Genomic DNA, 27669 nt, shown 5'->3' on the forward strand with positions numbered 1-27669 from the left:
TAAGATGAAGAACAAAAAAAAAAAACCTGGACACTAAATATTAAGCCACACCGAGAAAGCAAACTTTCAGTATTCAACTACAAAACAGGAGAAAAAAAATGCAAAGCATTCTAATAATAAATATGTATGTATTACTAAAATAAGAATTACTATTCTCTTATTTGAATATCATTTGGAAAACTTAAAAAAACACACAAAAAAACACCTCATGAAAGTGTAAGTCATTTAAAGAATTAAGAATAGCCAGTTTGTCTCAGTACTAAAAATACCTTGCTCTTTAGACAAAATATTCAGAAGATAGCCATAATTTTTAGCTAAATATTCTTCTCACCAGCAATATGTAAATGATACCTAACTAGTGGCTGTAACATGACTGAATTCTTAGCATCAATCTTTTTTTATATGGCTTTTCTCTCAGAAAACTTACCCCTTCTCTTGACATGTATTACTCTGTATGAAAGAGTAATCCATCAACCAACTGAGACTCTTCCAATCACCAATCTCATATTTGCAACTTTCGATAAAATACTTCCACTGAGATTGCCTGTGGCTACTTCAAACTAGCATGCTAAAACCAAAATTCATATTCTGATACTCTTTTCTAGATTTCATCAACTTCTGTCAACCCATCCATGCTTTCAACTAACTAAACACTATCTGTCCTGACATGCTTATTTGAAGCTTCCAATTAAGACTCAACAGCTCCATCTGTCAACCAAGAAGCAGAGACATCAAAATAGAAAGTTTTTTTTATTTTTAAGTAATATGCTCAGTAGAAACTGATAGTTATGCCATGTCTGACCTATCAATGATGCTGATCCATAAATATCAATTTATTTTGTACGACTGTATTTATTCTTTATCAAACCCTCTCTGAAGAACTTAAGGTTGACATGGATATGAGAGTAAGACTGAGGGATGTGATGAAAAGAGGGTGAGTTTAAAGAATAAAGAAAGGACAGCTCTAATGTCTAATTTTTTAAAGCTGTAATGTTAATATTTTACTTTTACTAAAATAGTTTAGGTACTAAACACACATAAAATTAATCTGTGGCAAGTAGGTTAAGAATAAAGAAAAAGATTTTTTAAAAAGGAGCTTTGTATCCAGCTAAGAAATGCAACCATTATCTTTGAAGTCTTACCCTCTAACACCTCTTATCCCACCACTCCAGAGGTAACCCCTATCCTTAAACTATTTTTATCTTTCTTTCATTTTTCTTTATAGTTTAAAAACATAATATGCATATTTAACATATAGTTTCTTTTTTAACTGAATACACATTAAATCATAGTATACGTATTCTATGTCTCGCTATTTTTGTTCAAAATATATTCCCAAATTGATCCATATTGATGGACATAGCTTCAGTTTGATTACTGTGGTATACATTTTGATTCCATGATATAAATATACTATATTTCTCTCTTATCAATGTATCTTTCAGTTGTTTCCCACTCCAGGGAAAAAGTTTTACAAACAACAGAGCTGTAAACATTCTCAAACATCTCCAGGAACATATAAGTAAGATTTCTTCCCAAGCAGTATTTTTCAAACTCAGAACTATCATCTAGTAATAGGTCATTAAGTCAAACCAGTCATTAAATCAGCATTTTCTTTAAAAAATGAAATATAATTCAGTAGAAAATATCAAAATGAGATGCACAAATTCTTAGCAAAAACATGATGCCTATAAGAATAAACATACAAAACAGGCACACTATATAAGTTAAAATTTTGCCTACATTTTTATAATGTTTAATTTGAAATTATTATTTTATTAAGCATTATGAAATTCACATTTTATATAAATTTTGTTGAATGTTTATCTTTATTACATGTAGTAAGGACAACTATTATATGAAACTTTCATTCCATGTTTGTCTATACTGAGTCATGACAGGGTCACATTAATAAAAGTCTAGAAAACACTCTACAGATCATATACACTTAGAGATGAAATTGCTAAGAAATAGGCTATATGTACTTTAAAGTTCTATCACTCCATATTCCCACCAACATTTAAGAGGAAGGCTGAAGGGATTTTTACAAATCTTGTAAGTATAAATGGAACCTCAATGTCGTTTTTAATTTTGTATTTCCTGTTTAATTAGTAGGTCATAACAAAATGTGTATGACATTGGTCAAACAGCATAAAAATAGATAACATAAATGGCCCATCCACAAATCAGAGTCCATTCTTCTATTCCCATCTAAGTCTTATCCTTTTTGAAGATTCAGCTTGCAGCTCCTTTAACATTCATGAAGGTTTCTACAACTAGCCCACCTATTTTATAATTCTTGCCTTCTCTAACTTTGTACATTTCTTATATGATTCATTTGACATATAATGTACTATCTACTCTTGCTGATTATCTCTAAATACTCTTCCTTTCAAATAGGATTAGTAAGAATTTACAGATGAGATTTATACTGAATGATAAATTCAAAGATGCAAACATTAAGACTGTTTTAAAAACATCTATACAGCTATTACTCTAAAGAAGAATGTCCCTCTTCAGGAGTTTATTTAGATCTAGGACAGACAGACACTAAACAACTGACTTAAAAGTTTTAGCACGGTTTTGGAGCTGGGGTTGTGGCTCAGTGGTAGAGCACTTGCCTAGCATGCATGAGGCACTGGGTTTGATCCTTAGCACCACATAAAAAAAATAAAATAAAATGAATGCATTAAAAAAAAAGAAGGTGTTTGAGAAAAGGTTTTAGCAGGGTTTTCCCATTAAACTGAGCTAAACTTAACAAGCACTAACAATATGACATCAATGCCAAGTTCATTCATATGATAAGTTAATAATTTAAAGTTTAGCACATTAATGAATTTGGTAATTTATAAGGAAAAACAAATAAAATGAATAAGGTAAATGAATGAATGAATAAGGTGAGTTAAATAAACTATCATTCTAATACTTTTACAAATGTAAATATATTTTATAATTAGTAATGTTATGCAATATGGTAAGACAAGCAAAGTAAGCAAAATGAGATGTTACTTTGTTTTATAAAGTAATGTTATACAATGTTACATCTGTATAACATAACTGATTACACAATATAACATTTTAATGAAGAGGAATGATATCAGTTTATCACAGTTTAATTCAGAAAATTGCTAAATGCTTGAAAAGTCTGTAGAATTCAACATATTTTCCTAATGAAATGTACTCTCAATGATCTACTTTAAATAATGAAAGCACAGGTATATACAGTTAAAAATCATTTTAAAATTAAGCTTTATAAAACTTTTTTCAACAAACCTTTCTGGATAGAGCAAATTCTTAATGGTCTAGCTTGAACTAATATTAAAATAACAAACAGAGCTCAGAGGAACCATAAAGCATAGAGTGACAAGAGAAAGTATGTCTGGAACAAATAATTTATATGGATAAGCCAATAAATGAATAATTCAAATCATGTTTAAGATAAATCTATAGAGAAAGAAGAAAATAATAGGACAAAGCAGGGAAGGAGGAGAGGCAGGGAGGACAATAGCATAAGACCTAAAACTTTACCAGGTAATACTTGAGCATAGTTAATTTATTATTGATACTGACCTACTTTCAAAGTGGATGGGAACGTTTTAATTTAAGAAAATAATGAAATTACAACTAAAATAATGGTAAATGAAGACAGGAAAAGGGTTAAGAAAAATAATTGCAATTCAAAACCAAAATTTATTTCTCAGCTTCCTAGAAAGGTAAGAAAAAAATAAATACAATGCTAAAGAGCAACTGGCAATACACTAAGTTATCAAAAGTCATGTTATTTAGTGGAATAATAGAAGAGAAATTTATTAAATCACTTATTTCATAACAGTGACAAAGCTAAAGCATAGTCTTCACAAAAGAAATGTATGGCAATTCTTTACACTATTACCAATAAAATGCAAGTGCAGGGGCTGGAGTTGTGGCTCAGTGGTGGAGCACTTAGCATGTGTGAGACACTGGTTTCGATTCTCAGCACCATATAAAAATAAATTAAATAAAATAAAGGTATTGTGTCCATCTACAATATTTTTTAAAAATGCAAGTGCCAACATTTGATGGCACTTATATGAAGGTTTTGCTGCAACCGGCTTTAAAAAAATCATAATTTTCTAACAAATTTGACTAGTTAAGACTTAAGCTAAAGGAATTGTCATTCTAATTGCTATTCTAATCTACAAGTTATAAGCTGAAAATGAAGATCTATTTAATATTATTCAGTAGAGCAACAAAAACCTAATATAAGCCCAGCATGGTGGCTCATGCCTGTAATCACAGCAGCGTGGGATGCCAGGGCAGGAGGATCAAAGGTTTAAAGCCAGCCTCAGCAACTTAGCAAAACCCTGTCTCAAAGTCTCAAAATAGACACTGGGGATATGGCTCAAGTGGTAGCATGCTCGCCTAGCATGCATGAGGCACGGGGTTCTATTCTCAGCACCACATAAAAATAAAAAAAGATATTGTGTTCACCTAAAACTGAAAAATAAATATTAAAAAAAGTCTCAAAATAATAAATAAAGGGCTGGGGATGGGGATGTTGCTCAGTGTTTAAGCATCCAAGGATTCAATCCCTGGTACCAAAAAAAAAAAAAAAGGACCTAATACAGGGACTTCCATTTTCTAATTTAGCATGTAATCTTGGAAGCTGTATCTCCATTCACACAAGAAAAGAAAAATAAGTAAATAAACAAACTGAAAATCCACAATGTTTAGAGTCATCAGAGAAGTGAGGTCACTGGACAAAGCAATATTTCCAAAATTGAAGAGAGAAGTAGATATGAGAATAATAATTGACCAAAGCAGAAGACAAGGAATATAAAACTCCATGGGAACCAGTATCAGGATAGGAAAACCTATGTATAATTAGCTAATTAATGGAGGAACTACGTGGACATATTTGAGAGTTAAAAACTCCAAGAGGATCTGGACTTTGGGAGCAGGTGCACATTTTCATGAGTTTTACCTATAGAAACTTTATCAGGCTGTCAAAAGGAAGACAGGTGAAAAATACCTTCCTGCTGCCAGCAGGCGGAAAGGAAGAGTAGCCATTAAAAACATATAGCACATTCTTTACTTTTTAATAAGATTAGCTCTCAAGAGAAACTGTTTACCAGAGCCCAGCCTAACAGGATTTTGCCACAGCCTAATTAATCTGGAAAAAAGAAATATCTAACTCCAACAGCTTCCAGCCTTCCTAGCTCTCCTAAGGAAAGAAACAAAATGGAGAAGCAATTATGTAGGTCAAAGTACAGAGGCACTCTTAACCAAAAGACTGAGACCTAATTATAATACTATAGAATACTTCTTTTCCCCCAAGCCTCATCATCACATCAATAGGGCTCTGATAAAATAAAAGGGCAATACAAATGAAAGAATTATGCATGTCAGAAAATATTTCAGAAGTCTCAGAAGTCCAGAGAAATTCAAACAAAATTAAGGCCACCAAAGAAACACTTAATCTCTAACACCTATGACTACAACAAACAGTAGACACAGCATAATCCCTAGGGTGATTAAATACAAAACCTCACGATAAAGGACTATTTACATCAGTTCTTTTTACCCATTTGGCTAACTTTATGTTTCAGTTTGGCTAGGCTATGGTACTCATAGTATCCAATGTAGATGTTGTGATGAAAATACTTTTAAGATGTGATTAACATTTAAATTAGTGGACTTTGAGTAAACAAGATTAGCCTCAATAATGTGGGTTAATCATACCCAATCAACTGAAGAACCTAAAAAAGTCTATGGTTACTGAAGGAGAAAGGAATTCAACCTTTCGTTTCCCTTAAGATTTGCACTATAACATCAACTCTTTACTGCGTCTCCATTCTGCCAGCCTGCCTTGTAGAATTCAAACTTGTTACCCTATAATTGTGTGAGTCAATGACTTAAAATAAATGTCCCTTGAAAAGGGGAAAATAAATCATCATTTATGAAAGCCAATATATTTTTAATATAATGCTATAGCTTCTACATTAAACTAAAGATTGTTCACTAAAGCATTGCAAACTTAATGTTAAAGGATATTTAAAAAGTACCAAAACTCTAAACAAATTAAAATGTTATTTTTAAATGCTATTTTTAAAGTATCAATTGTGATATTTTGTATACGGAAAATATAACTTTTGTTATGGTATGAAGAATCTTCCAAAAGCTATTGTTAACTCAGAATACTCACAGGTGAAAAGAAGGGTTATGAGAGCTCTCACATAACCTAATCAGTCTATACCAGCTTGAATTAACTGACTGGGTGGTAACTATAAGCAGATGTGGTATGACTAGAGGAGGTGGATCACTGGGGGTATGCCCTCAAAGAATGCAACTTCCCTATGGCTTCTCTTTGCAAATCCCTTCTCTGCTTCCAGACTCTAACCATGGACTAAGCAGCTTTCCTCTGTTGGGCCCATCATCTATGAACAGAGACCTCTGAAACCACTAGCCTCAAATAAACTTTTCCTCCTCTAAATTGTTCTTGTCTGATATTTTGGTCACAGCAACAGAAAAGTTAACTAAAACAACTCTATAGAAGATATAAGAGTCAAATTAGTATGTCATATTGGGATATACATCCCATTATAGAAAGAATTTATATGAATGTAGAGAAAGGGAAAATAACTGAATGTCTTATTGAAGTTAGTTTCAATATTCAAAATTTTAATAGAACAATTTTATAATAATAATTAAGCTTAGCTTCAAGTTCCCATGACCCTTTAATTGTTAGGAAAGAAAATAAATAAATATCAGAACAGCATGGTTGCCAAAAAGCTACCTCTATTTAATCCAAAAACAAATTCTTTCACTGCTGCTTTTAAGACGTCTGCATTTTTAAAATGGTTCCAGGGCTGGGGTTATGGCTCAGCGGTAGAGCGCCTGCCTCGCAAGTGCGAGGCCCTGGGTTCGATCCTCAGCGCACATAAAAATAAATAAATAAAATGAAGGTATTAAAAAAAATGGTTCCTAGAAGCACTGCCTACACACATTGTTGCAATAATACTATACCAATTTATACAGTTACACATAATTAATCACATATTAACTAAATTGTATAACTAGCTGATTATATATATAATATAGGCTTAACCTAATTCAAAAATACACATTTTCAAATGATGAAATAGATTTATACAAGTTGTTGTACATCCTTTATACAAATAATACCATATGCATATTTACAAGTTTCACAGGTGAATGAGTGCTAATAATAAAAGACAAAATTCAATAAAACAATGAATAATAGGTAAATACTACTATAAAACTCACATTACCTAAAAGTTTAAACAAATAAATATCTTAGCCTACTAATTCAGAAAACAAAGAATAGGCTATATGCACAGTATAAAAATAGACTCACTACAGTGATTTCAAAACAGTAATGCTTTAATGTAACCACCTGGATATTCTTAATGAACATTATTGCAAAAAATTAATAGTATTAAAGATCTACTACCTGGGGGCTGAGGTTGTGGCCCAGCAGAACCTAGCACATGCAAGGCGCTGGGTTCGATCCTCAGCACCACATAAAAATAAAAACAAATTAAAATAAAGATATTGTGTCCAACTACAACTAAAAAAAAAACAAAAACAAAAAAACAAAAACAAAAAAACCTACTACCTGAAGTAAATATATTGATTTTTTTAACATTTTATTATAACACTAACCTGTTCCAATTCTTGTATTTTAGCATCCTTGACTTGCAGAATTTCTAGAACTTTTCTGTCTTTTGCTTCAGATTTTTGTTTTTCTCTAGAAAGAAAAAAAAATTAACAGTTTATTAGTCATAACTGCTAACTAGTCCTTTAAAAATTCATATACTGATAATGAATATCACTTTAAGAGATAAGAAATTAAATTATCTTGGGTTGACAGCCCTTTCAGAATTAATCAGAAACCATATGGCAAGTGACAACAACTTACAACTGCTGACAACTAAAACAACTTCATATTAAAAGAACAGTTTCATGGCTGGGGATGTGGCTCAAGGGGTAACGTGCTTGCCTGGCATGCACGGGGCACTGGGTTCGATCCTCAGCACCACATAAAAATAAAATAAAGATGTTATGTCCACTGAAAATTGAAAAATAAATATTAAAAAATTATCTCTTTCTCTTTAAAAAAAAGAACAGTTTCATTTCCAAATTTATGTATATCATCAAAAATGTATATATTGTTTAACCTTGAATGCAATGACCAAAAGGTCATCACTTTTAAATTAACTAACAATAAAAAGTAAACATTCATAGTAATATAGGCATTTTATACACGTAATTAGATTAGAATAAAATAGTATCATTTTTAAAGTAGGAGTTTCAAAGGACAGACAGATTTACTAATTATCAATATTCTATGAGTAGAATTTTTTAATTTTTGACAACTTCTTATACATTCCTAGCCTCTGAGAATACTACTACCTAAACTAAATAGTAATTGTATAACCAAAGCATAATCCTTTGGGAAATAGAAAATTATAATACATGTAAATAATGATAATCATTTAAAAATAGAAAGCTTTAAATATGGAAAGGAGGAGAAGGAAAAGGAACAAAGATTGGAAGAGATTATATAATCAAGCTGATACTGTTTAATTTATATCAAAAATGGTAAGAAATCTTCTGGACACAGAGTCATAATTTAAAAAAACAAACTTTATAAATAGGTAAAGAAAATAGGAATCTATGCCTAAATCACCCATGTATCATAGAATTTACAGACAAGGAAGAAAGAAAAAAGTAAAGAAACATAGCTATGTCCTTGAGGATCACAAACTAAGCAGAAATACAAAGCTATGAATGGGGATGAAGAGGTTATTTGTTATCCTCCAGATCCATATGTGGGCTGAAGTGAAAAGGAGCTTGGTTTCTGGAGATAATGAAAAACAAATTGCCTTGCTCATATGTCGAAGAATAATCAAGCTCATAATTTGAAAGTAAGCCTAGGGTGGAGTTCATAACTCAGGAAAGGAGACTGCAGAAAGCTTCTGAATACCCTTGCTGGGAACTAAGACTTTCATGAAAGCCTAAAACGGCAAAAGTTTATAACAGATATGGCACCCCATTCAGGGGTTGGACCAAAGTACCCTGTTGCCGAGGCACTAAATACAGCAGACCTCAATGTCACTGTTGACCAAGAGCCCCAGGTTACCAATATAAAGCCTATTTCATGAAGGGTTTCTGGGTGAGGTTGACAAATCAGTGGCAGTCATAAAATATCTACAGAGAAAAAGAGAAGTAATAGTAAAAGATAAAGGGAAAAATAACAATTCAGTAATATCTATTGAGCATTTATTGTAAGACAGGCACTGGCCCAGGGATTAGAGACACTACAGAAAACAAAATACCAAAAGGTTGACCTCATGAAATTAATATTTTAGTAAAGAGATACTGAAAATAAAGACATATAAGTGAATACATAGTCTTTCAAATGGCTATAAGTATAATAAGGAAAATAAATTAGGATAGCTAAGAAAGTGATGGCAATAAGCTTCCTTTCATTCCCAAGTAAAGTGAAAGGAAGAGAAAGCAAACTTGTAAAGCAAGCTTAACAAATGACTCCCTTTAATATTTGAGTAAAGAACTAAAGAAAGGAAGTGAGAGTCATGCAGATCTCAGGGAGCAGTTTTTTCAAACCACCAGACTAGTTTCAAGTACAAAGACACTGAACATACAGAATAGAACACATCCCTTATCCACAGGCCCTGTGTTCCAAAAACTACCCTCCACAGATGCCCAAAATCACAAAATAACACCAGACTCTATATATGGTGTTTTTTTTCCTTACACACACATATTTATCATAAAATTAATGTATAAATTTGGCTCAAAGAGAGCGATTAACAATAACTAAAAATAAATAGAACAATTATTTTTTTAAACATTTATTTTTTAGGTGTAGATGGACATAACACAATGCCTTTATTTTTATGTGGTGCTAAGGATCAAACCCGGGTCCTGCACGTGCTAGGCAAGCGCTCTGCCGCTGAGTCATAATCCCAGCCCTAGAAAAATTATATTAATGTAACTATAATAGAAGTTATATAAATGTGGTTTCTATGTTTATTCTTGGGATTTTTCTACTAATATTTTGGGAACACAGTTGACTATAGGTAACTCAAACCATTGAAAGCCAAATTACAGATAAGGGGAAACAGAGGAACTACTATAATTGGTATATTCAAAGAACAGCAAAGAAGTAAATATATTTGTAGTAGAGTGAACAAGTGAATGGTAGCTGAGAACAAATTGGCCACTGGGCATAATATGTGGCCTTTTAAGCCCCATGAAATGTGAATCTGATTTTCAGTGAAACAGTAGAGCACAGGAAAGTTTTGAGCCAAGAAATAACATTACAAATTGACAGTTTATGAGTATCATACTAGTTATTCGGGTTGAGGACAGACTGTAAGGGTCAAGGGTGGAAAGAAAAGCTATTAGGAAGCAATTGCAATACCCAGAGGAAAGACACAGGTGAAATGAATAAGATAGTAAGTGTAGTGATACTGAAAACTGATAAAATTCTGGATATTCTGAAGGTAGAACTAACAGGATTTCCTAGTGCTTTAGACATGTAAAAGAAAGAGAAAAGTCAAGAATGTCTCTAAGGCTTTTTTGCCTGGGCAACTAGAAGGATGGAATAAATATGATTTTAAATATAGAGCAGGAAATAGTTGATCACTGATTTGGGATTTGTACATGCTAAATTTGAGGTGTTCTAGTCAACATCCAAGAGAAGTAAGCAGTTTGACAAGTCTGGAATCAATACAGCAGTTAAGATTAAAGATACAACTTTAGGAGTCATTCAAATGCATTTTATCCAAATATATAATAAGAGTAGATGATATTATCCAGGTGTTATTTTGAACAAATAAATCTGAGGAGTGAATCTGGTACACTTCAACATTTATAGATTAGGAACATGAGGGGAAATTTTTCAGTAAATGATACTAAGAAGACAGCCACGCCAATAGTCTAAGAGGAGAATCAAGAGATCTAAGTGAATGAAGTATTTTTAGAAGGAATGGTCAACTATGTTAAATGCTGCAGATGCTTTAGAAGATAAAAATTGAAAAAGGGTTTCTTAATTTAGACATATCAGGTCACTGGTGATCTTAACAAGAACTGTTTTAGGAGAATGATGGGTATGAAAACTTAATTGGAATGAGTTCAACATGCAAAGAAAAAAATGAAGATAGTGAAAACTCCTCTTCAGAGAAATTTTTCTATTTAAAAAGCAGCAGAATAAAACAATAGTTCAAGGGAAATAGGAGATCAAAAGAGAGGGGGTTTTATTTGTTTCAGAGATAGATTGCAAATGTGTATGATGACATGAACAATTCAGATATCGACAAATGCAGTTTATTTGGATTTAGATGAGTATAAATAGTTCTTACAATGAAATAAAAAGAATATGAGTATATCTTCAGATATGTTAGTAGTTGGAGTTAAGAGGAGAAAAAGTTCTCTCTCCCATAAGAATATTTTCTCAGTGGAGTAGAAAACAAGGATATCTATCAGCTCAAAGTGAGAATGAAAAAGCAGGAAGCTTAGAAGAGAGGAAGAATAAAATATGCTGAGATACTAGGATAGTCATTAGGTCAAGAAACAATAGGAGACCACAGAGACAATACTACGATTACTTCACCACAATGGCTAAAAATTTATAAAAGAACCGTGTCATCATGGTCAAAGGTTTTTTCTATAGTCACCTTTAACACTCTGAATGAAGAAGCACATTAAACAAGATGTGTAACAAACTATGTTGGAAATGTTTCAAATATGAATTACTACTACTACTTCTTTACTATTTGCACTTTATCCTGCTTTATTAGTCATTTTCTTTATACTATGCATTAATATCAAATTTCATGCAAAATTACAATCCATTGTCTTTAACTGGGCTTCCTCCTGTGTTTCTTCTGTAAATAGTGAAATCTGACATACTTTTGGAAATTAATACCCTTTTTATTTTATACTTTGGTCTATTGTTGTTTTACAAAAATATTTTATATTTAAAATATATGTTCTTTTACATATACACACACATATATATATGTAAATGTCTATCATTTGTCACTAATATATACCCTGAAATTATCATTGGTATTTTAACTTTCCATTATAAAATCATTAGTATTGCAGGAAAATACTATAAATTCACTTGAGGAATAAATAGATAAACAAAAATAACCAAATATCAAAATGCAGAGCATGGTATGATTTACTTAAGGACAAAAATACATGTTGAAAAAAATCAAGGTATTAACTCCAGTTGGAAATTCCTCATTAGTTTAATTTACAGAGTTTTTTGTTTTATTTTGTTTTAATGTCCTAGGGATTGAACCCAGGGGTTGTTTAAGTCCTCGATAAATTGCTGAGGTTAGCCTCAAACTTGAGATCCTGTCTCAGTCTTCAACAGCACTGAGATTACAGGCATGCACCATGGTGCCCATTTCAGTTTTTCTACTCTTCCATCATAAGTCTGCAATCCCAAAATCAATTCTAGGGTTTATTTTAAATAAGATAAGAATAAAAGTAGACTATATACTATAAAACCCAAACAAAAGCATTATTATATCACCCAGATGAATTTGAAATAGGGTGATTTCTCTATGATAGAAGTATGTGTAATATAACACACATACAGTCTAATCAGTGGTTCTTGAAGTATAGGTTGCCAGAACAGTAGCATCAACATCAACTAAGTTAGAAATACAAGTTCTGCAGCCCACCCCAGATTCACCCCAGATTAGAAACTCTGAAGGCAGGGGGCTCGGTAACCTATGTTTAACAAGGTGCTCTATACTAAATGTTTGTTTCTCCCCCAAAATTAATAATTCCAAATGACAGTATTTGGAGACGAAACCTTTGGGAGGTAATTAGGTGTTGAAGGCAGGGTCCTCATGAATGAGTAAGCACACTTAGGAGAAGGAACACTATAGAAATGATCTTTTTCTCCATTATATAAGGGAGCCATTTGCAAGAGAGCTCTCACTGGGAACCAAACCAGCTGGCACCTTAAATTTGGACTTCCCAGACTCCAGAACTGTGAGAAATAATTGTTATTTATGATACCCAATCTATGGTATTTTCTTACAGAAGCCATACAAGGCCTCAAGTGATTCTGATGCACACTAACATCTGAAAGTCCAATAACTCACACATCTATCAATAGATTGTGAATGATCCAATGCTTTTTATAAAGTTTATAAATTAAATAGAAACATCATATAAAATATAAACTTTAAAAACATACCTGTGACATTTTATAATTGAACAACCCTAAAAGTGATATAGTGTTTAAATTTTGAACTGGAAAAAATAATCACAACTCAAAATCTTTATGGAAATTTGTCCAGCAGCTCCTCCTGTTGGTATGGGATCTCTAACATTTTCACAACAGGAAAATGCTCCCAAGAGAAAACTGCTACAACATGTATACAGTATCTTTTACATAGAATAATAAGATAAAAAAAGGTTGTTTCAAGTTTAAAAATCACCAACCTATCTGAAAAATTCAATTAAGACATATTCTATATATTTACAAGACATTAAATAAGGTTCTCCACCCCCGCCCCCGCAAAAAAAGACACTGTCAAGAAGTTGATGATGATCAATGACTGAGACAAACTCCTGTTTAACTAATTAGAACCACTGATGTGCAATAATGATGTGAGCTAAGAATATTTGCAGACTTCTTTAGGATGAAAAATGAAGTGAAGAAAGGCTGTCAAATGTGTACAAGTTTAAAGCTCCAATCACTATTCCCAAGAGTACTACCCATTTAAATATTTAACATTGCCGTCCTTGGCCACATGAATTACCATGCTAACTTTCTGCCATTTTTCTAAATTCAAAAAAGTGAAAAATTATTCTAAAACATTAAGAAACAAAAATTTATTGTGTTATACACCATGCCATATATTACACAATATGACAGGATCGTATTTTCTGGGTTTGAGCCCATTTTTAATGAGATGTCAGAATGAAATATTAGAGTCTAAAAGAAACATTTAACTATAAATGGGATAATGATATTGGTATGAATTTAAAAACAAAGAAAATGGAAAAACAAATCTTACTGAAGTTGATTATTCTTAATTAACAGATAATAATTCACAAGATAAAGCTTATTGGACTATTCTCTCATTTGAGTACAGTATTAATTAAAATGAATATTTTATGGATATTATGGGCTTTTGCCTTTAAAACATTCTGAATTTGTAATAAATATTTAGATTCTAAATAAAAACATAAGTTAAGGGAAATGAGAATATTATCATGAAATGCTTTGTCCTTTTATTCATTAAGTATTTTATAACCATTTTCCAATCTTGAATATATATAATGAATTACCAGTATGGTATCCAGAATAATACACTTAAACTTGAAAAAGAGTTATAAAAATATTTTACAGACACACTTTACTCCATAGTAAAAAACAATTATTGGGGGGGAAATACCACTAGTACTCTGATTAAAAATAATGCAACAAATCCTAATACATATAAAGTTTGGTATAAAATATTTTAAAGGTTTATATCTACTTAGTATAGTTAGTTTGCATTGGTACATAAATTAGTATTTATTTTATAATCCATAATTTAAATCTATTATATTTTATTTTTAAAATAAAATAAATATTTAAAACTAAAAGAAATCAGTCTCACACATGAAAAATGACATACTTTTCCCTTGTTCAATCAGGTAGGTTCAGATTAAGATTCAAAATAAAAGTAGAATCTGGATCGTAATTTATAGCATATTGGTGAATGTTTTAAGCAAAGAAATAATAATTCAAAAGAAAATAATTATTTGGATTTAATATATTACTAAACAATATTATTGAACTTTTATGTAATCAGTTAATTTCTAAATGTATCAAGTTGAAACTCAAAGAATAACATATTGTTTCATATTAGAAATTAAATGACAATTTCCTGATTTTCTTGTTTCTTTTAACTACATAGCCAGATATTTCTGCACATACCCAACATTTATTATATAGAACATTCATAAAGGAGTTGGAAAAGATTGTGTATTTATATGACTTTAATAACTGCAAATATTTTTTTCACCCAGAATCTAGAAGTCTCTTGCAGTGTTCAAAAATATCAGCACTTCAGAACAGACTGTTTTAACATCTGCACATCACCAGGGTTGCCCCCAAGGATTTTTAAATGATGCCTGCCTGTGCTGAATAAAGTGCTAACTTGCACCTTGCATTTCATACTGTGTCCTGAGCAGCCATCCAGTTGGTACAACACCAGCTGAATTCCCACAGGCCACTGTTCACTCAGGCTTGACTGCAATTATCATGTCAATATTTTGTGCTCCAATATGCAGATATGCACACATGCACGCAGCATAATACTTTCATCTCCATGAAATGTTGACTTATGTTCAATGTTTTAAGGATGTTTAATGAAACTACAATAAATTTCCATTAAATGAAGTCAGTCATGATTATTTTACCTTAAAATAAAAATTATGCTTCTGTATTGCCTTCCGCCATGTATTAAAAGGCTAAATTTGGGGGGTAACTATGCTTCACTGTATTCTCACAATTCTTTAATTCAAAGGTCTTCATAAAAGTTAAAGATTATTTGTCAAGCTTCTTGTACCTATTGTAAAAGTTCACATGTATTTCTTTACACTTTATTGCATGTTCTCTCACCTTAAACATTAGAGTAGTTCCAATTAAACATCTTTATGTTAGTACCCATGACCATCCATCCACATCTCTGCCTGAGCATTCATGACTATTGCAAAAGGAAAAGTGCTCAGCAAAAATATATTTATGCCCTGAGTGGAACAACCTAGCAGCAATGTTGCCAGATGGCAGAATTCTGGCAGCAACACTTCAGGGGTCTCCAACCAGCCATGCTACTACCATGCTCCAAAATGCAACCTCTTCACAGGCTGTGTTGGCTTAATACACATAGGACAGTGTACAACCATCCAGCAGCTGTGCAACCCATGTGTTTAGTAGTGGAATTGGAGCAGCAGAGAGGTTTTCCCAGTGATGAGTGAATATAGCATAACCTATAGTAACAGCCTGCTTTTATCAAGAATCTAAACTTTTTAACTCCAATTATAAATGTAAGATAATCTCTCATTTTTCTATGACATTAAATCTTTAAATACAAGTATTTCAAGGATATAGCATATATTCTTATATAAACAAGAAAAACTGAACATTATCTTGCCCATTATATTTCTTTCTATGATTGCCATTTTCCAGGATTGAGTTTTCATTTCTAGACCAGAAAAGAAGGGGCGGATTGGCAACAGAAAATAGGAGAATAAGTATAAGAAAAAATTAAAAGAAAGTCTAATCAAAAGTACAGAATATTAAAAATGAATCAAACTATGTCTCCAAGACTTATATAAAGATGCAACATTTAGAACTAAAAACTAGTAGGAAAATAAAGCAGTTTCTACATAAAATTCATTTAAAACATTTATAAGTAAAAAATAAATTATCTTTGATAAATCCTAATGGCAATTTGAGATTTAGAAATACTGTAAGTTTTCTAATTCAAGTACAAAATACATTAATTTTAGAATCAGTAAACTGCAAATAAAATGTAACATTAATTAATAATAACATCAAAAAAGTGAAGTTAAGGGCTGGGGTTGTAGCTCAGTGTTACATCACTTGCCTAAGATTTGTGAGGCACTGGGTTCCATCCTTAGCGCCACATAAAAATAAATAAATAAGTAAAGGTTTAAAATAATATTGAAAAAAAGAGAACAACTAACAAAAAAAAAAAACAAAGTTACTCTGGAAGTCTAGTCTATTACATAGAAGATGCTAATTGACTTTTCTTAAGACTCTACATAAACAAACTAATAAGGAACTTAAACTGTAAAATGAGATAATAATACACTTTCAATTTCCTAGGAAGTATTACATTCCCTGTACATTTATTAACTCGAACAACTCTATTCTTAATTATATTTTACAGGAAAAAAAACACTAAGGCATAGAAAAATTAATCTTTTTCCCTGAGTCACACAAATGGCAAGCCAAAATTCTAAAACAATTAGCCTAACTCTACGTCAGTTTTCATTATGACAAATCATTAAAATTAACTTTTTTTCAGATGTTAGAGTTAAGTCTTAAGCAGTTACACTGGATAATGTGCAAAATTTCTCCATTTTTAAAATAGTTAAATTGGATCTTAGATTTTTCCATCCATAAAGATGGCAAAATTTTCACCTTTCTAGCTTAGATTCTCTTCTGTATCACTTTACCTCAGGTGAATGGCAGAACTGCCAATGAAGCAGTTTTAACAGGCAGATACTCCAATCTCAAACCAGATGTTGGTAAATCATAATTTTATAGAGGTGATGAGTGAGTTGTTATAGCTCAAGACCCTCCTAAATGAATCCTCAACATGATGAAATAAATATTCACATTATCAAGTCTTTTTTTTGATAAGTCCTCAATGATTAAAATTAAAAATGTCAATCCACACACATCTTCTGATCGAAGTTCTGACCACTTGAGAGAACATTATTATAGCTGAGTGCCTATTAGAAAGCAAGTTCTGAACTAAAAGTTTTAAGTACACTTCTCTAATCCTTTAAAAAATACTTTTAAATTTTTTTAAAAAGAAATAGATCTAGAGAGTTTAAGGAGGTCAAAAAATATTTAAGTATTTAAACCCTGATCTATATGACTTCTAAGTCTGTACTCCTACCCATCCTTAGCTATTGTCAGTTTCAAAATTCCTTACAATAAAATTTAATCTTATATAGACCTCCAGAAGTTCTGATTTTACACAAAATTATAAGAGATTCTCATGCATGATCAAACATAACCTTAGTCATAGAAAAAGTACACTTTAAATTAACAAGGACTACAAAAAAAATGCTGAGATACAGATAAATATAGGAACAAGAACATCTTCATTAAATAAGACAGTTGGGAAGAACTCTCTAAAGCCAATGATTAGATTTTTTACCAGAACCACTTTCATGAGAAGTGCTTTTTTTCCCCTTCCGCTGATCCTCTCTCCCCACATGCAGTCTGTATAACTGTAGGATATAGTCAGTAAATAATTTTAAATTTAAAGGATTTTTAAGCACTTATAGGTATACAAGCTATACGTAATCTATAGAAAACTAGGACTTAAAAATCTCATTAAAAACTTACAGAAATTTAAAGAAGACTCAAGATAATAAAAAATACATAACAACAGAATGCTCAAATATTTTGTGCTAAGATGAGAAATGATGTCAGAAAAGAAGAAACTAACAATAGCCTTATTTAAGGAGCAAAGCAAAAGATACAAGGGAAGGGTTATACCACTGGCTGCTAATACAAATAGTTTTCATTTCCAGCAATATTTATAGGTCAGAATTATGACTCGGCATAGTTGTGTACTTTCCACGTCATTGTTGTTGACCTCTCCAACAAACCTAGCTTCCAGTTAACTACTTGCTAATATCCAATTCCTTGAAGTCATCATGAAACACATTCCAATTTTAATCTTGAATTCACTGCATCATTAATGGAATAAAATGCTACTGCATATATGTTACTCCATCATTCAAAGTTTCAAGATATTCTCTTTAATTTCTCTTAAAAGAGAAATTACTCAATCTACTAATAAATGACTCAGCTAGGATCTTAACATAAATTTGGGTCATATTTACTTGCCTTCTTTTTTCCTAATTGTCTGGCTAACACTCAGGAAAAAGTTCATACTCCCCTCAAAATGTAGTTAAAAACAGAGGCCCTGGAACTCTACTGCAGGATTTCAAATTCTCACTCTACCATTCATTATCTCTGTAAACTTGGACAAATTATGTAATTTCTCTATGCCTCAGATCCTTCATCTGTAGAGTGGGAATAACAATAGGAACTATCTCCCAGGACTACTGTAAAAATTCAATCAATACATGGAAAACACTAAGAACTGTGTATCACCCATAATAAACCACGGATAAATAAAAGATAACAAAATTGTGGTTGTTCTATAATATGTTATGAATATATGAAGTGCAAATGTATCTTTATAATATTATACAGGAATGATATTTTCCCCTGAGATTTAGAATATACTTCCTTACAAATGTACCATTCTGAAAAATCATTTTGTGTCATAGTACAGTTTAGTGCATTTGAATGGACAGATATTTTTAATGATCAATTAGCAACATCCCTAATCCACCATAAGAAAATTGACACCATAAAGTTCAATAACAGCACAAACAGCTTTTAGTTATTTTCCTTATTACAGCTTCACAATAAATTTCACCTTATTTTTTGTTTATATTACCTTACACAATAATATCTTCCTTTATTTTTATCTCATTTAATATCATGTTTCAATATTTTACTATTTCTCTTTGTATTTCAGAATATGTGCAAACATGCTACATAAGACAATTTATTCATAACTTTTTCATGAAAACTCTGCTATAAGCACTTTTCTATCAAGACAAATATCATATGATTCCTTTATTTCACCATTACTAACTCAGTCTCTTAAGAAACTCTTCTGATCAAAAAGGATGCTAGTTAAAAACAGAGAAATTAGCACATCAATCATGCTAGAACTCCATATAAAACAGTGATGAACATTAGAAAAGAATTAGTTATTCCCACAATATCCAGAATGTGTGCCAATGCTCCCAGGAGTGCTATAGCAAACAAAGAAGGACACAGTGGGATATTTTAAATATTTGAGTGAAACACAACAAAACTTGGCATCTGTTGAACACTGCATAGATTATAGCTATAAGTTCAGGATTTCAATGTTAAATTGCACTACATTCCTTTCATGACATCATAGCTTTATGAAGCTGGGTTTTTAATGACTGTTGTGACAAAAAACAGAGAGCAAAAAGCAATATGAAATAGGAAATAATAATGGCAGTGATCAACTTGATTCCAACGTTTGAGAAGTTGTCTAATACTAAAAAGGCTCACACATCCTATTAGTAAACAATTCTGATCATATAAGAGTAAAGTTAAAATATTTTTTTAATTTATATATACATTGGCAATGGCCACTAAATTGTGAGAACATAAATAATCAGTAGAACTGTTAGGTATTTGCATTCTGCCTTGAAGCACCATGAAATCATTACTGAGATATGTAGAGTATGATGAACTGAGACCATTTGGGAATCCCTGAGTAAATCTTTAAAGAAAATATCCATTTTTTTAATATTTTTTTTAAGTTATTGGCGGACACAACATCTTAGTTTGTATGTGGTGCTTGCTGAGGATCGAACCCGGCCACTCGCATGCCAGGCGAGTGCGCTACCACTTGAGCCACATCCCCAGCCCCAGAAAATATCCATTATTTAAATTACTATGAATTATAGTGTGTGAATAGTTACTAGTTGTAATATTTATAATTATAGTGATCTTACCAAAAGTCTTAATTGATGTAATTATAACTCCACTCATTCTCACTCAAACTTAATCTCACTTCTTTCTGTAAAAACCATCATTTTGCCAGGCTCATACTTTGCTCTTCAAATCTATAACTGAAAGTCTTTTTAAAAATAACAACTCAAGAATTGAGAAATAAATCACATATTCTTAAAGTTAATAGGAATGTTTGGGCACAAATTTTTAACCATTAAGAACTTCTATGTATAAACATTATCTTTTATCAATCAACTTCATTATTATGAGAGGGCTACTTGAAACTGTGAACTAAAAATTAAAAAAAACCTGTTGAAATTTTGACATCTGATATATTAAAAAATTTAATTGACAAGTGAATAAAATTAAAACTCACAAAATAAACTACTTTATAATTTAATACTATAATAATGCTATAATTTAATACTTAGCAACATATACATTAAAAAGCCTGAAAGTTCTGGATCATTTCTCAGCATATAAAGCTGCATTAACTTCTACTTATATCCAAGAAGGAGTAACAGGAACCAGATTTGTTTTACTATCCTAAACAAATTGAGCATTGTTCAAAATATATGTTCAGCCAGTGGACAGCAGGTAACAAAGGACTGTCTTCCCTGAAGAAAGATAACCTTTGAGATAAACTTTATGATGGCCCACTTTACAGGCAGTTTCCAAGCTGAATGGACTACTGGAAGGTGGTAAAAACTATAGGATGGGGAGCTAATTGAAGGGAGAGGGTCATTGGGGGCATTGGGGACTACATCTTATCCCCAGTCCCTTCCTCTCTTGTTTCCTGGTTGCCATGAGGTGAGAGGTTTTCCTCATTCCTTCTATCATGGTGTATCTGCCTCTCCATAAGCCAAAAGCAATGGAGCCTGTTGACCATGAACTGAGACCTCTGAAACTGTGAGCAAAAACAAATCTTTCCTCCTTTAAATTTATTTTCTCAGGTATTTTTGTCATAGCAATAGAAAACTAACACAGATTCTTTTTGTGAGTGTTTATCAGTTCATGCCTGAGTAAAAAGTACTCTGGGAATTGGAGACACTTATTGGGACACAATAGGTTGAATAATTCCTAGAGGTCACTGAAGGCTGAAATAATTCATGTTCTCACTAATTACAGTGGAAAAACTTCATAATATTCAGGGCGTTAAGTGGAGTCCTCAGAAGTATCACGCCTTATGAGTGGGATTAAATTCATCCTAGACAATACGAAAAGCAACTCTAGACCTACTTTGACAAAGCTTAAAATCAAGCCCCATAAAGATCAAACTCATAAATAATTGCATGCAAGAACAAATTCCAACTCTGTGTGTGTATGTGTGTGTGTGTGTGTGTGTGTGTGTATGAGAGAGAGAGAGAATGTGTACGCATACGCACACTGAAAATTGCACTCAGGGCTTTATATGCGCTAAACACATGTTCCACCACTGAACTATATAACTACACTCTGAGACCCTTAATATTCTTTTAAAAACTACAACAAAAATGTAAAAATCAACAAGATAAAATTCAATATGTCCAGCACTGTATCAAAAATTACCAGTTGAGGTTGTGGCTCAGTGGTAGAGTGTTTGTCTCACATGTGTAAGGCACTGGGTTCGATTCTCAGCATCACATATAAATAAATGAATAAAATAAAGGTCCATTAACAACTAAAAAAATATTTTAAAAATTACCACTTATGCAAAAAAAGTAGAAACATATGATCCATACCTAGAGGAAAACTGAAGACTCAGATAACAGAATTAGGGAATTCAAGGACTTTGAAACAGTACTTATAAATAACAAAAACATAACTTAAGAATTTCAAGAAAAAATATTATGATAAAGGAAAGAAAATGAAGTTTAAAAAAATAAATGGAATTTCTAGATATGAAATATGTAGCATCTGAAATGAAAAATACATTAAATGGAATTAATGGCAAATTAAATAATGCAGAAGAAAATATGTGAAAATTTGAAATAACTGAAATAGAAATTATTCAAGAGAGTAGAACTAGGGGGTTGTGGCTCAGCGGTAGAGCACTCACCTAGGACATGTAAGGCCCTAGGTTCGATCACCTAACACGCACAAGGCTCTGGGTTCAATACTCAGCACCATATAAAATAAATAAATAAATAAAGGAATTGTGTCCAACGACAACTAAAAAATAAATATTTTAAATAAATAAATAAATTGTTATTATAAATATTAAGATTTTTTTAAAAAAAGAGTAGAATTATTTGCTCACCATTGCCTAAGATTCTTTAGATGAAATAGTTTTGTGAATGAGTATGTTAGAAACAAAACTGTTTTTTCCAAACAAAACTGTCTAAACAATATTATGTTAATTTAGGTAACAATTCTCATTAGTGAAACAAGTCATTTTAAAAGCATGCAAGGAAAAAGAAAAAAGGTGGAATGGGGTTTATAGTGTATCTCAGTTGTACGGCCTAGCATACTCAAGGTCCTAGCACACTCAAGGTCCAGGGTTCAATCCCCACCACTACAAGAAAAAAAAATTCTCTGGTCTATTCTGGAGTTGAAATATATTTACAATGCTTACTTGTAAATATAAGGATCATGATTTTTAATAAATTTCTATTAATAATTTTATTGGTACATTATAATCATACAAAATAGTGGGATTGGCTCAGCGGTAAAACACTTGTCTAATATGTGTTTGATTTTCAGCACTACATACAAGTAAATAAAAATAAAGGTCTGTTGACCAAAAAAAGTGGGATTGTGACATATTTATACCTATACATACATAATTTGTTCAATTTCTTTAATTTCCTTCCCAGGTACCTATACTTTACAGTGTAGCCTAGCATGGATTTCTAATTCAAAATCAAATGCAATTCAATAAATGTTTTTGAACTGAAGACTGCTAACCTTAAAATTAATAAAAGTGCTCAACTGAGAAAATCAAAATGAATTATATCATATGGTCACAATACTTCCTAAGGCCTACCAACATAGATCCTATATTGTTGCTATAAGATTCTCTTAACACAACTACCCAATTTCTAAAGAGATAAGCTGAAAGCAACTCTCTAGAGAAGCACTAAACAGTACATATTATAGATGACATGCTAAATATTCATCAGTAATTTAAAGATGAGGAGTCCTCTCAAGGAGTTTATAGTTTACTAAATGGGCTGCCCATAGAATACTAAAAACCCCTATTAAAAAATTATACACAGGATCCAAGATGAAAGAAAGTATCCTCAATTGAGGGTCAGAGAGCAGTTTCAATGATTCTAAGAATTAAAAAATTGGAAATATTTCAAAAAGCAAGAAGATGAGAGAAAGGTCTTTCTAGCAAAGTGAAACATTCAAGGTACAAGGAAGATATTTCTGTGTGTTTTGTATCTGTCCTACCTCCTTGATCTCTGAAGCCTCTTCACTGATATAAGCTATCCTTACATTAGATCCTACACATGATCTACATCTGACTCATATTCTACTAATGAAGAATAGTAAAAAAGGAAATTAAAGGAAGAAAAAATACTGAGCACATATTTAAAAGCAATGTTCATGGGAAGATATAAACCAGATAATCATTAAAAAGGAAACACCATTCACTGTAGCAAATGAAGATGTATCTTATAGGCAACATGCAAGTTAGGAATCTTGTTTTTTAGTAAACCCTGTAAAGGCAAAAGTCATTGTTATGGTTTAAATAATAGATGTCCCTCAAAAGCTCATGTGTGAGATAATGAAAAAAAAGTTTAGAAGTCAAATGACTGGGTTATGAAAGCCTTGATCTATTCAGTGCATTAATCCCTTGATAGGGATTAACTGAGTGGTAACTCATGTAAGGTATGGCTGGAAGAGGTGGGTCCTTACGGGCATGCCTGGGGGGTTATATTTGATCATACAGGAGAGCTCACTCTCATCTGCAGCCCTCCCTCTCTCCTCTACCCTCTCTGCTTACTGGTGTAATACCTTGAGCTGCCTTCCTGCACCACTTCCTTCAACTATATGTTTAGCCTCACCTTGAGCCTGAGGGAATGAAGCTGGCTGTCTATAGACTGAGACCTCTGAAACCCTGAACCCTAAAATAAACTTTTCCTCTGTGTATTGTACTTATCAGGTCTTCATGGTCACAGCAGCAAAAAAAGCTGACTAAAACAGTCATGTTTTGTTTATAACTATTCAGCCTCTAGCACAGTAGTAAATTTTTCTCAAAACTTAAATTTCCTTTGGCCTTATCCATGTCCTAGTCATACCAACACAACAAAATTTGATAATATCTAGGGAAAATTAAAGAGTATATACTTAACCTTGGAATATAAATAATAAATATATTCAAACTTTCACCAAAAGAGAAATTTCAAGAGAAAATGCCACTAGAATGGCAACATTCATATGGGCTTACTTTAAGGACACCAAATAAAAAAATATTTGCTATAATATTTTATTTGAGGTTCAAAAGCATGCAAATTTAAGATAATGTGGTCAAAGCTTAAATAAAATTCTAAGACTTAACCAAAGGAAACAAAAGATATTGTATTGTGGGTTTGATTTTAATATAAGTTTTGTTAATATCATACTTCTCTCAAACCTACATTCCTTTGAAAAATATTTATATATAATTATTTATATATTGTTCAATTATTTAATTATTTATATATGATAATTATATAAATATCATATATTTATAATTATATATAATTAATTATATATAAATGTGAATAATTGTTTTTATATTTATGTCTATAATTATAGATATTTTCACTACCATTTTACATTGTTTTCTTAAACGAGCCTCTTAGATCCTACCAGGATTTGAACAAAGATATGATTATTTGGGTGAGGTTAATTTTATTAGTATGATTATTGTATATGTGTAACTAATGTTTTAACAAATTAGTCTTAAAGTGGAAAGTATGGCAATAGAAATTATGCTAACATGGCTGGATGGAAGCTCACTGAAGCCAATCCAGAATGTCAGTTGCAATCATGATTTTAAAAAAATAGCAACACTGCATTTCTCCTGCAATACAATTCAATTATAAAAGTTGATTCCTATCTTGCACCTAATGACTTTCACAAGTGGAAAAGTATCTGGTTTTATTTTTTCAATGATTTTTACTCCTGAAAACTTGTCTCATATATACCACCAAATTTTGAAATCACCACTTATTATAACTACTGCATTTTAAAACTAAACTGCTCTGTATTTTAACTATTAGAATAAAAATACTTAAAACTTGAAGTAATACTACAAAAATATGGTATGTTGTATAATAAATATTTAAAGTTATATATTGATTTAAAACTCAAATTTAAAAAGAGCAAGAATTTTACTTATATGAATATAAGTATATTCATAAATATATGCTTAATTATTTTTCAAGTTCATTTAAGATTCCAAGAAGTAATTTTGATAGTGAAACATCAATACTTTAATTATATTTCATAAAATCTTTGTCTAAATTAGTTATAATATTTATGCCAATAGAAACAGCTTAATATAAAGCATGAGATGAACATTTGAAATCATTTTTTGCTTCTCATATGCTATCGTAAGTGAGATTATCTCATGACCTCAATGAGAAACTTCAAAAAGTTCACTATTTTTCCATTTCAACCAGAAGTTATTTACTTTACATTTGACTGGTTCTTAATCACAAAATTAGACAGTGGTTTTCATGTGTTAGGTACACTTCTTATCTAGTGAATATAACTATATCTGATTATTAAAGGAAAATATAAATAATATTATCTTTGCTGTGCAAATTAGAAATGCCTTTGGGATAAGAAAAGGCCTCCAGGTATTTTCAAATAAGTGGATGCAGAAGTGTATTTCATGTTTACTTTACCTCCCAACTATTTTAAATACTATTGATCTCTGCATTGTTTATATATAATTATATCTAGTTCATTTTCCTTTGAAACATTTATTTTTGATGATAATATGAAAATTAACCCAAGGCACTTAAAAAGTAAGGTAAGACTTTATCAATATTAGTGAATGGCCAAAGATTATTGTTTGTAATTCATGTGAACATTTTATGTTACCATAATTGTGGTTTTTATTGAGAATCTATTTAAACATTAATATACATTTCCTTATACATGTTTAAAAAGAATAAACATTTGTTCACAAATTAATTTTAATGCTACTATATAGACATCAAAAGTCTACATATGATAGGCCTGGAGATTTAGCTAAGCAATAAAGCACTTGCCCAGCATGCACAAATTCCTGAATTCAGTTCCCAGCAACTAAAAAAGAAATAATCAAAAAAGAGTCTGTATATAGTAAAACACTGTAAGCCTACTCAATGAGTTTTAATGTCATCTTTTCTTTCAGGTTTATAGTCCCAGAATAACCTTATAAAATGATAAATTTATTTTTTAAAAAAGAGAATTATTCTGGCTACTTAGATGACAGAGTAGTTATGGTTGCATTCATGAGTATAACATGACTTAGATTTACAGATGGTTTTTAAAATGTTTGGATTTAAATATTAACTATAAATTTGTTATCTTCTACAAAAAATAATAAGTAAATGATAATTCTCAATAACAGAACTTCAAGGTTCATACTTAACTATTAAAATCAGTACTAAATATAGATTTTAGGATATTTCTGTCCACATATAGATGCAGAGAAGATATTCCAAAAACACAGACCCTCCAGTAACAACTAATGATCTGTTTCACCTGACTTCATAAGTAACTCCATCAATTTTACTGATGTTAGAAACTATTCCAGCTGGGACCCTCCCATTATAATTCATATGATTAATTATGTCCAACTAAATAAAGATCTACAGCAAGTACAGCAAATATATTTTCTCTCTGTGCAAAATCCTAGCAATGGGCTATCTGGAAAGCTGTTTAAATTCAGACTCAACAGGAAAATACAGTTGTGAATAATCATTAAGGTTGCTATGCTAAGGAAGGGAAACAGTGATAAACATGGGCTAGGTTTCTCTCTGGGATAAAATCTACTTTCTCTCTGGGATAAAATCCTCATCTAGTAAACTTTTTAAACCCTATTCTGACAAGCAGGCTGTAATAACGTCAAATTACCCACCTCAATTAATTCACCAAATACAGTGAAAAAGTAAGTATTTTAAAAACATGGTCATCTTCTGTATAATTAATATGGACAAATTTTTTTAAATGGTCATCTTTCACTCCCAGGAAAACAGAAGTACTTTCCCTATTCCTCTCTCATAACACAACTAAAGACCCACATATTAGATGCAAAACAAACATAAGAAAACTCTAAAGATGTAAGAAAAAATGTCAGAGTGGCTAGGGATCTT

The 27669-nt window shown here is 31.4% G+C and overlaps 1 protein-coding gene across 4 annotated transcripts in view; it reads right to left on the reverse strand.

Annotated features, from left to right (window-relative positions):
- The window catches only part of Cntln (centlein), a 327261-nt gene that overhangs the window by 249746 nt on the left and 49846 nt on the right, over positions 1-27669 (reverse strand). For all 4 annotated transcript variants that reach the window (XM_076843415.2, XM_076843416.2, XM_076843414.2 and 1 more), the window contains exon 3: positions 7666-7750. In XM_076843415.2, the coding sequence (XP_076699530.1) occupies positions 7666-7750 (85 nt within the window). The remainder of the gene's footprint in view (positions 1-7665; positions 7751-27669) is intronic.

This window comes from Callospermophilus lateralis, chromosome 2 (assembly GCF_048772815.1).
Source record: "Callospermophilus lateralis isolate mCalLat2 chromosome 2, mCalLat2.hap1, whole genome shotgun sequence".
NCBI classification, from domain to species: domain Eukaryota; kingdom Metazoa; phylum Chordata; class Mammalia; order Rodentia; family Sciuridae; genus Callospermophilus; species Callospermophilus lateralis.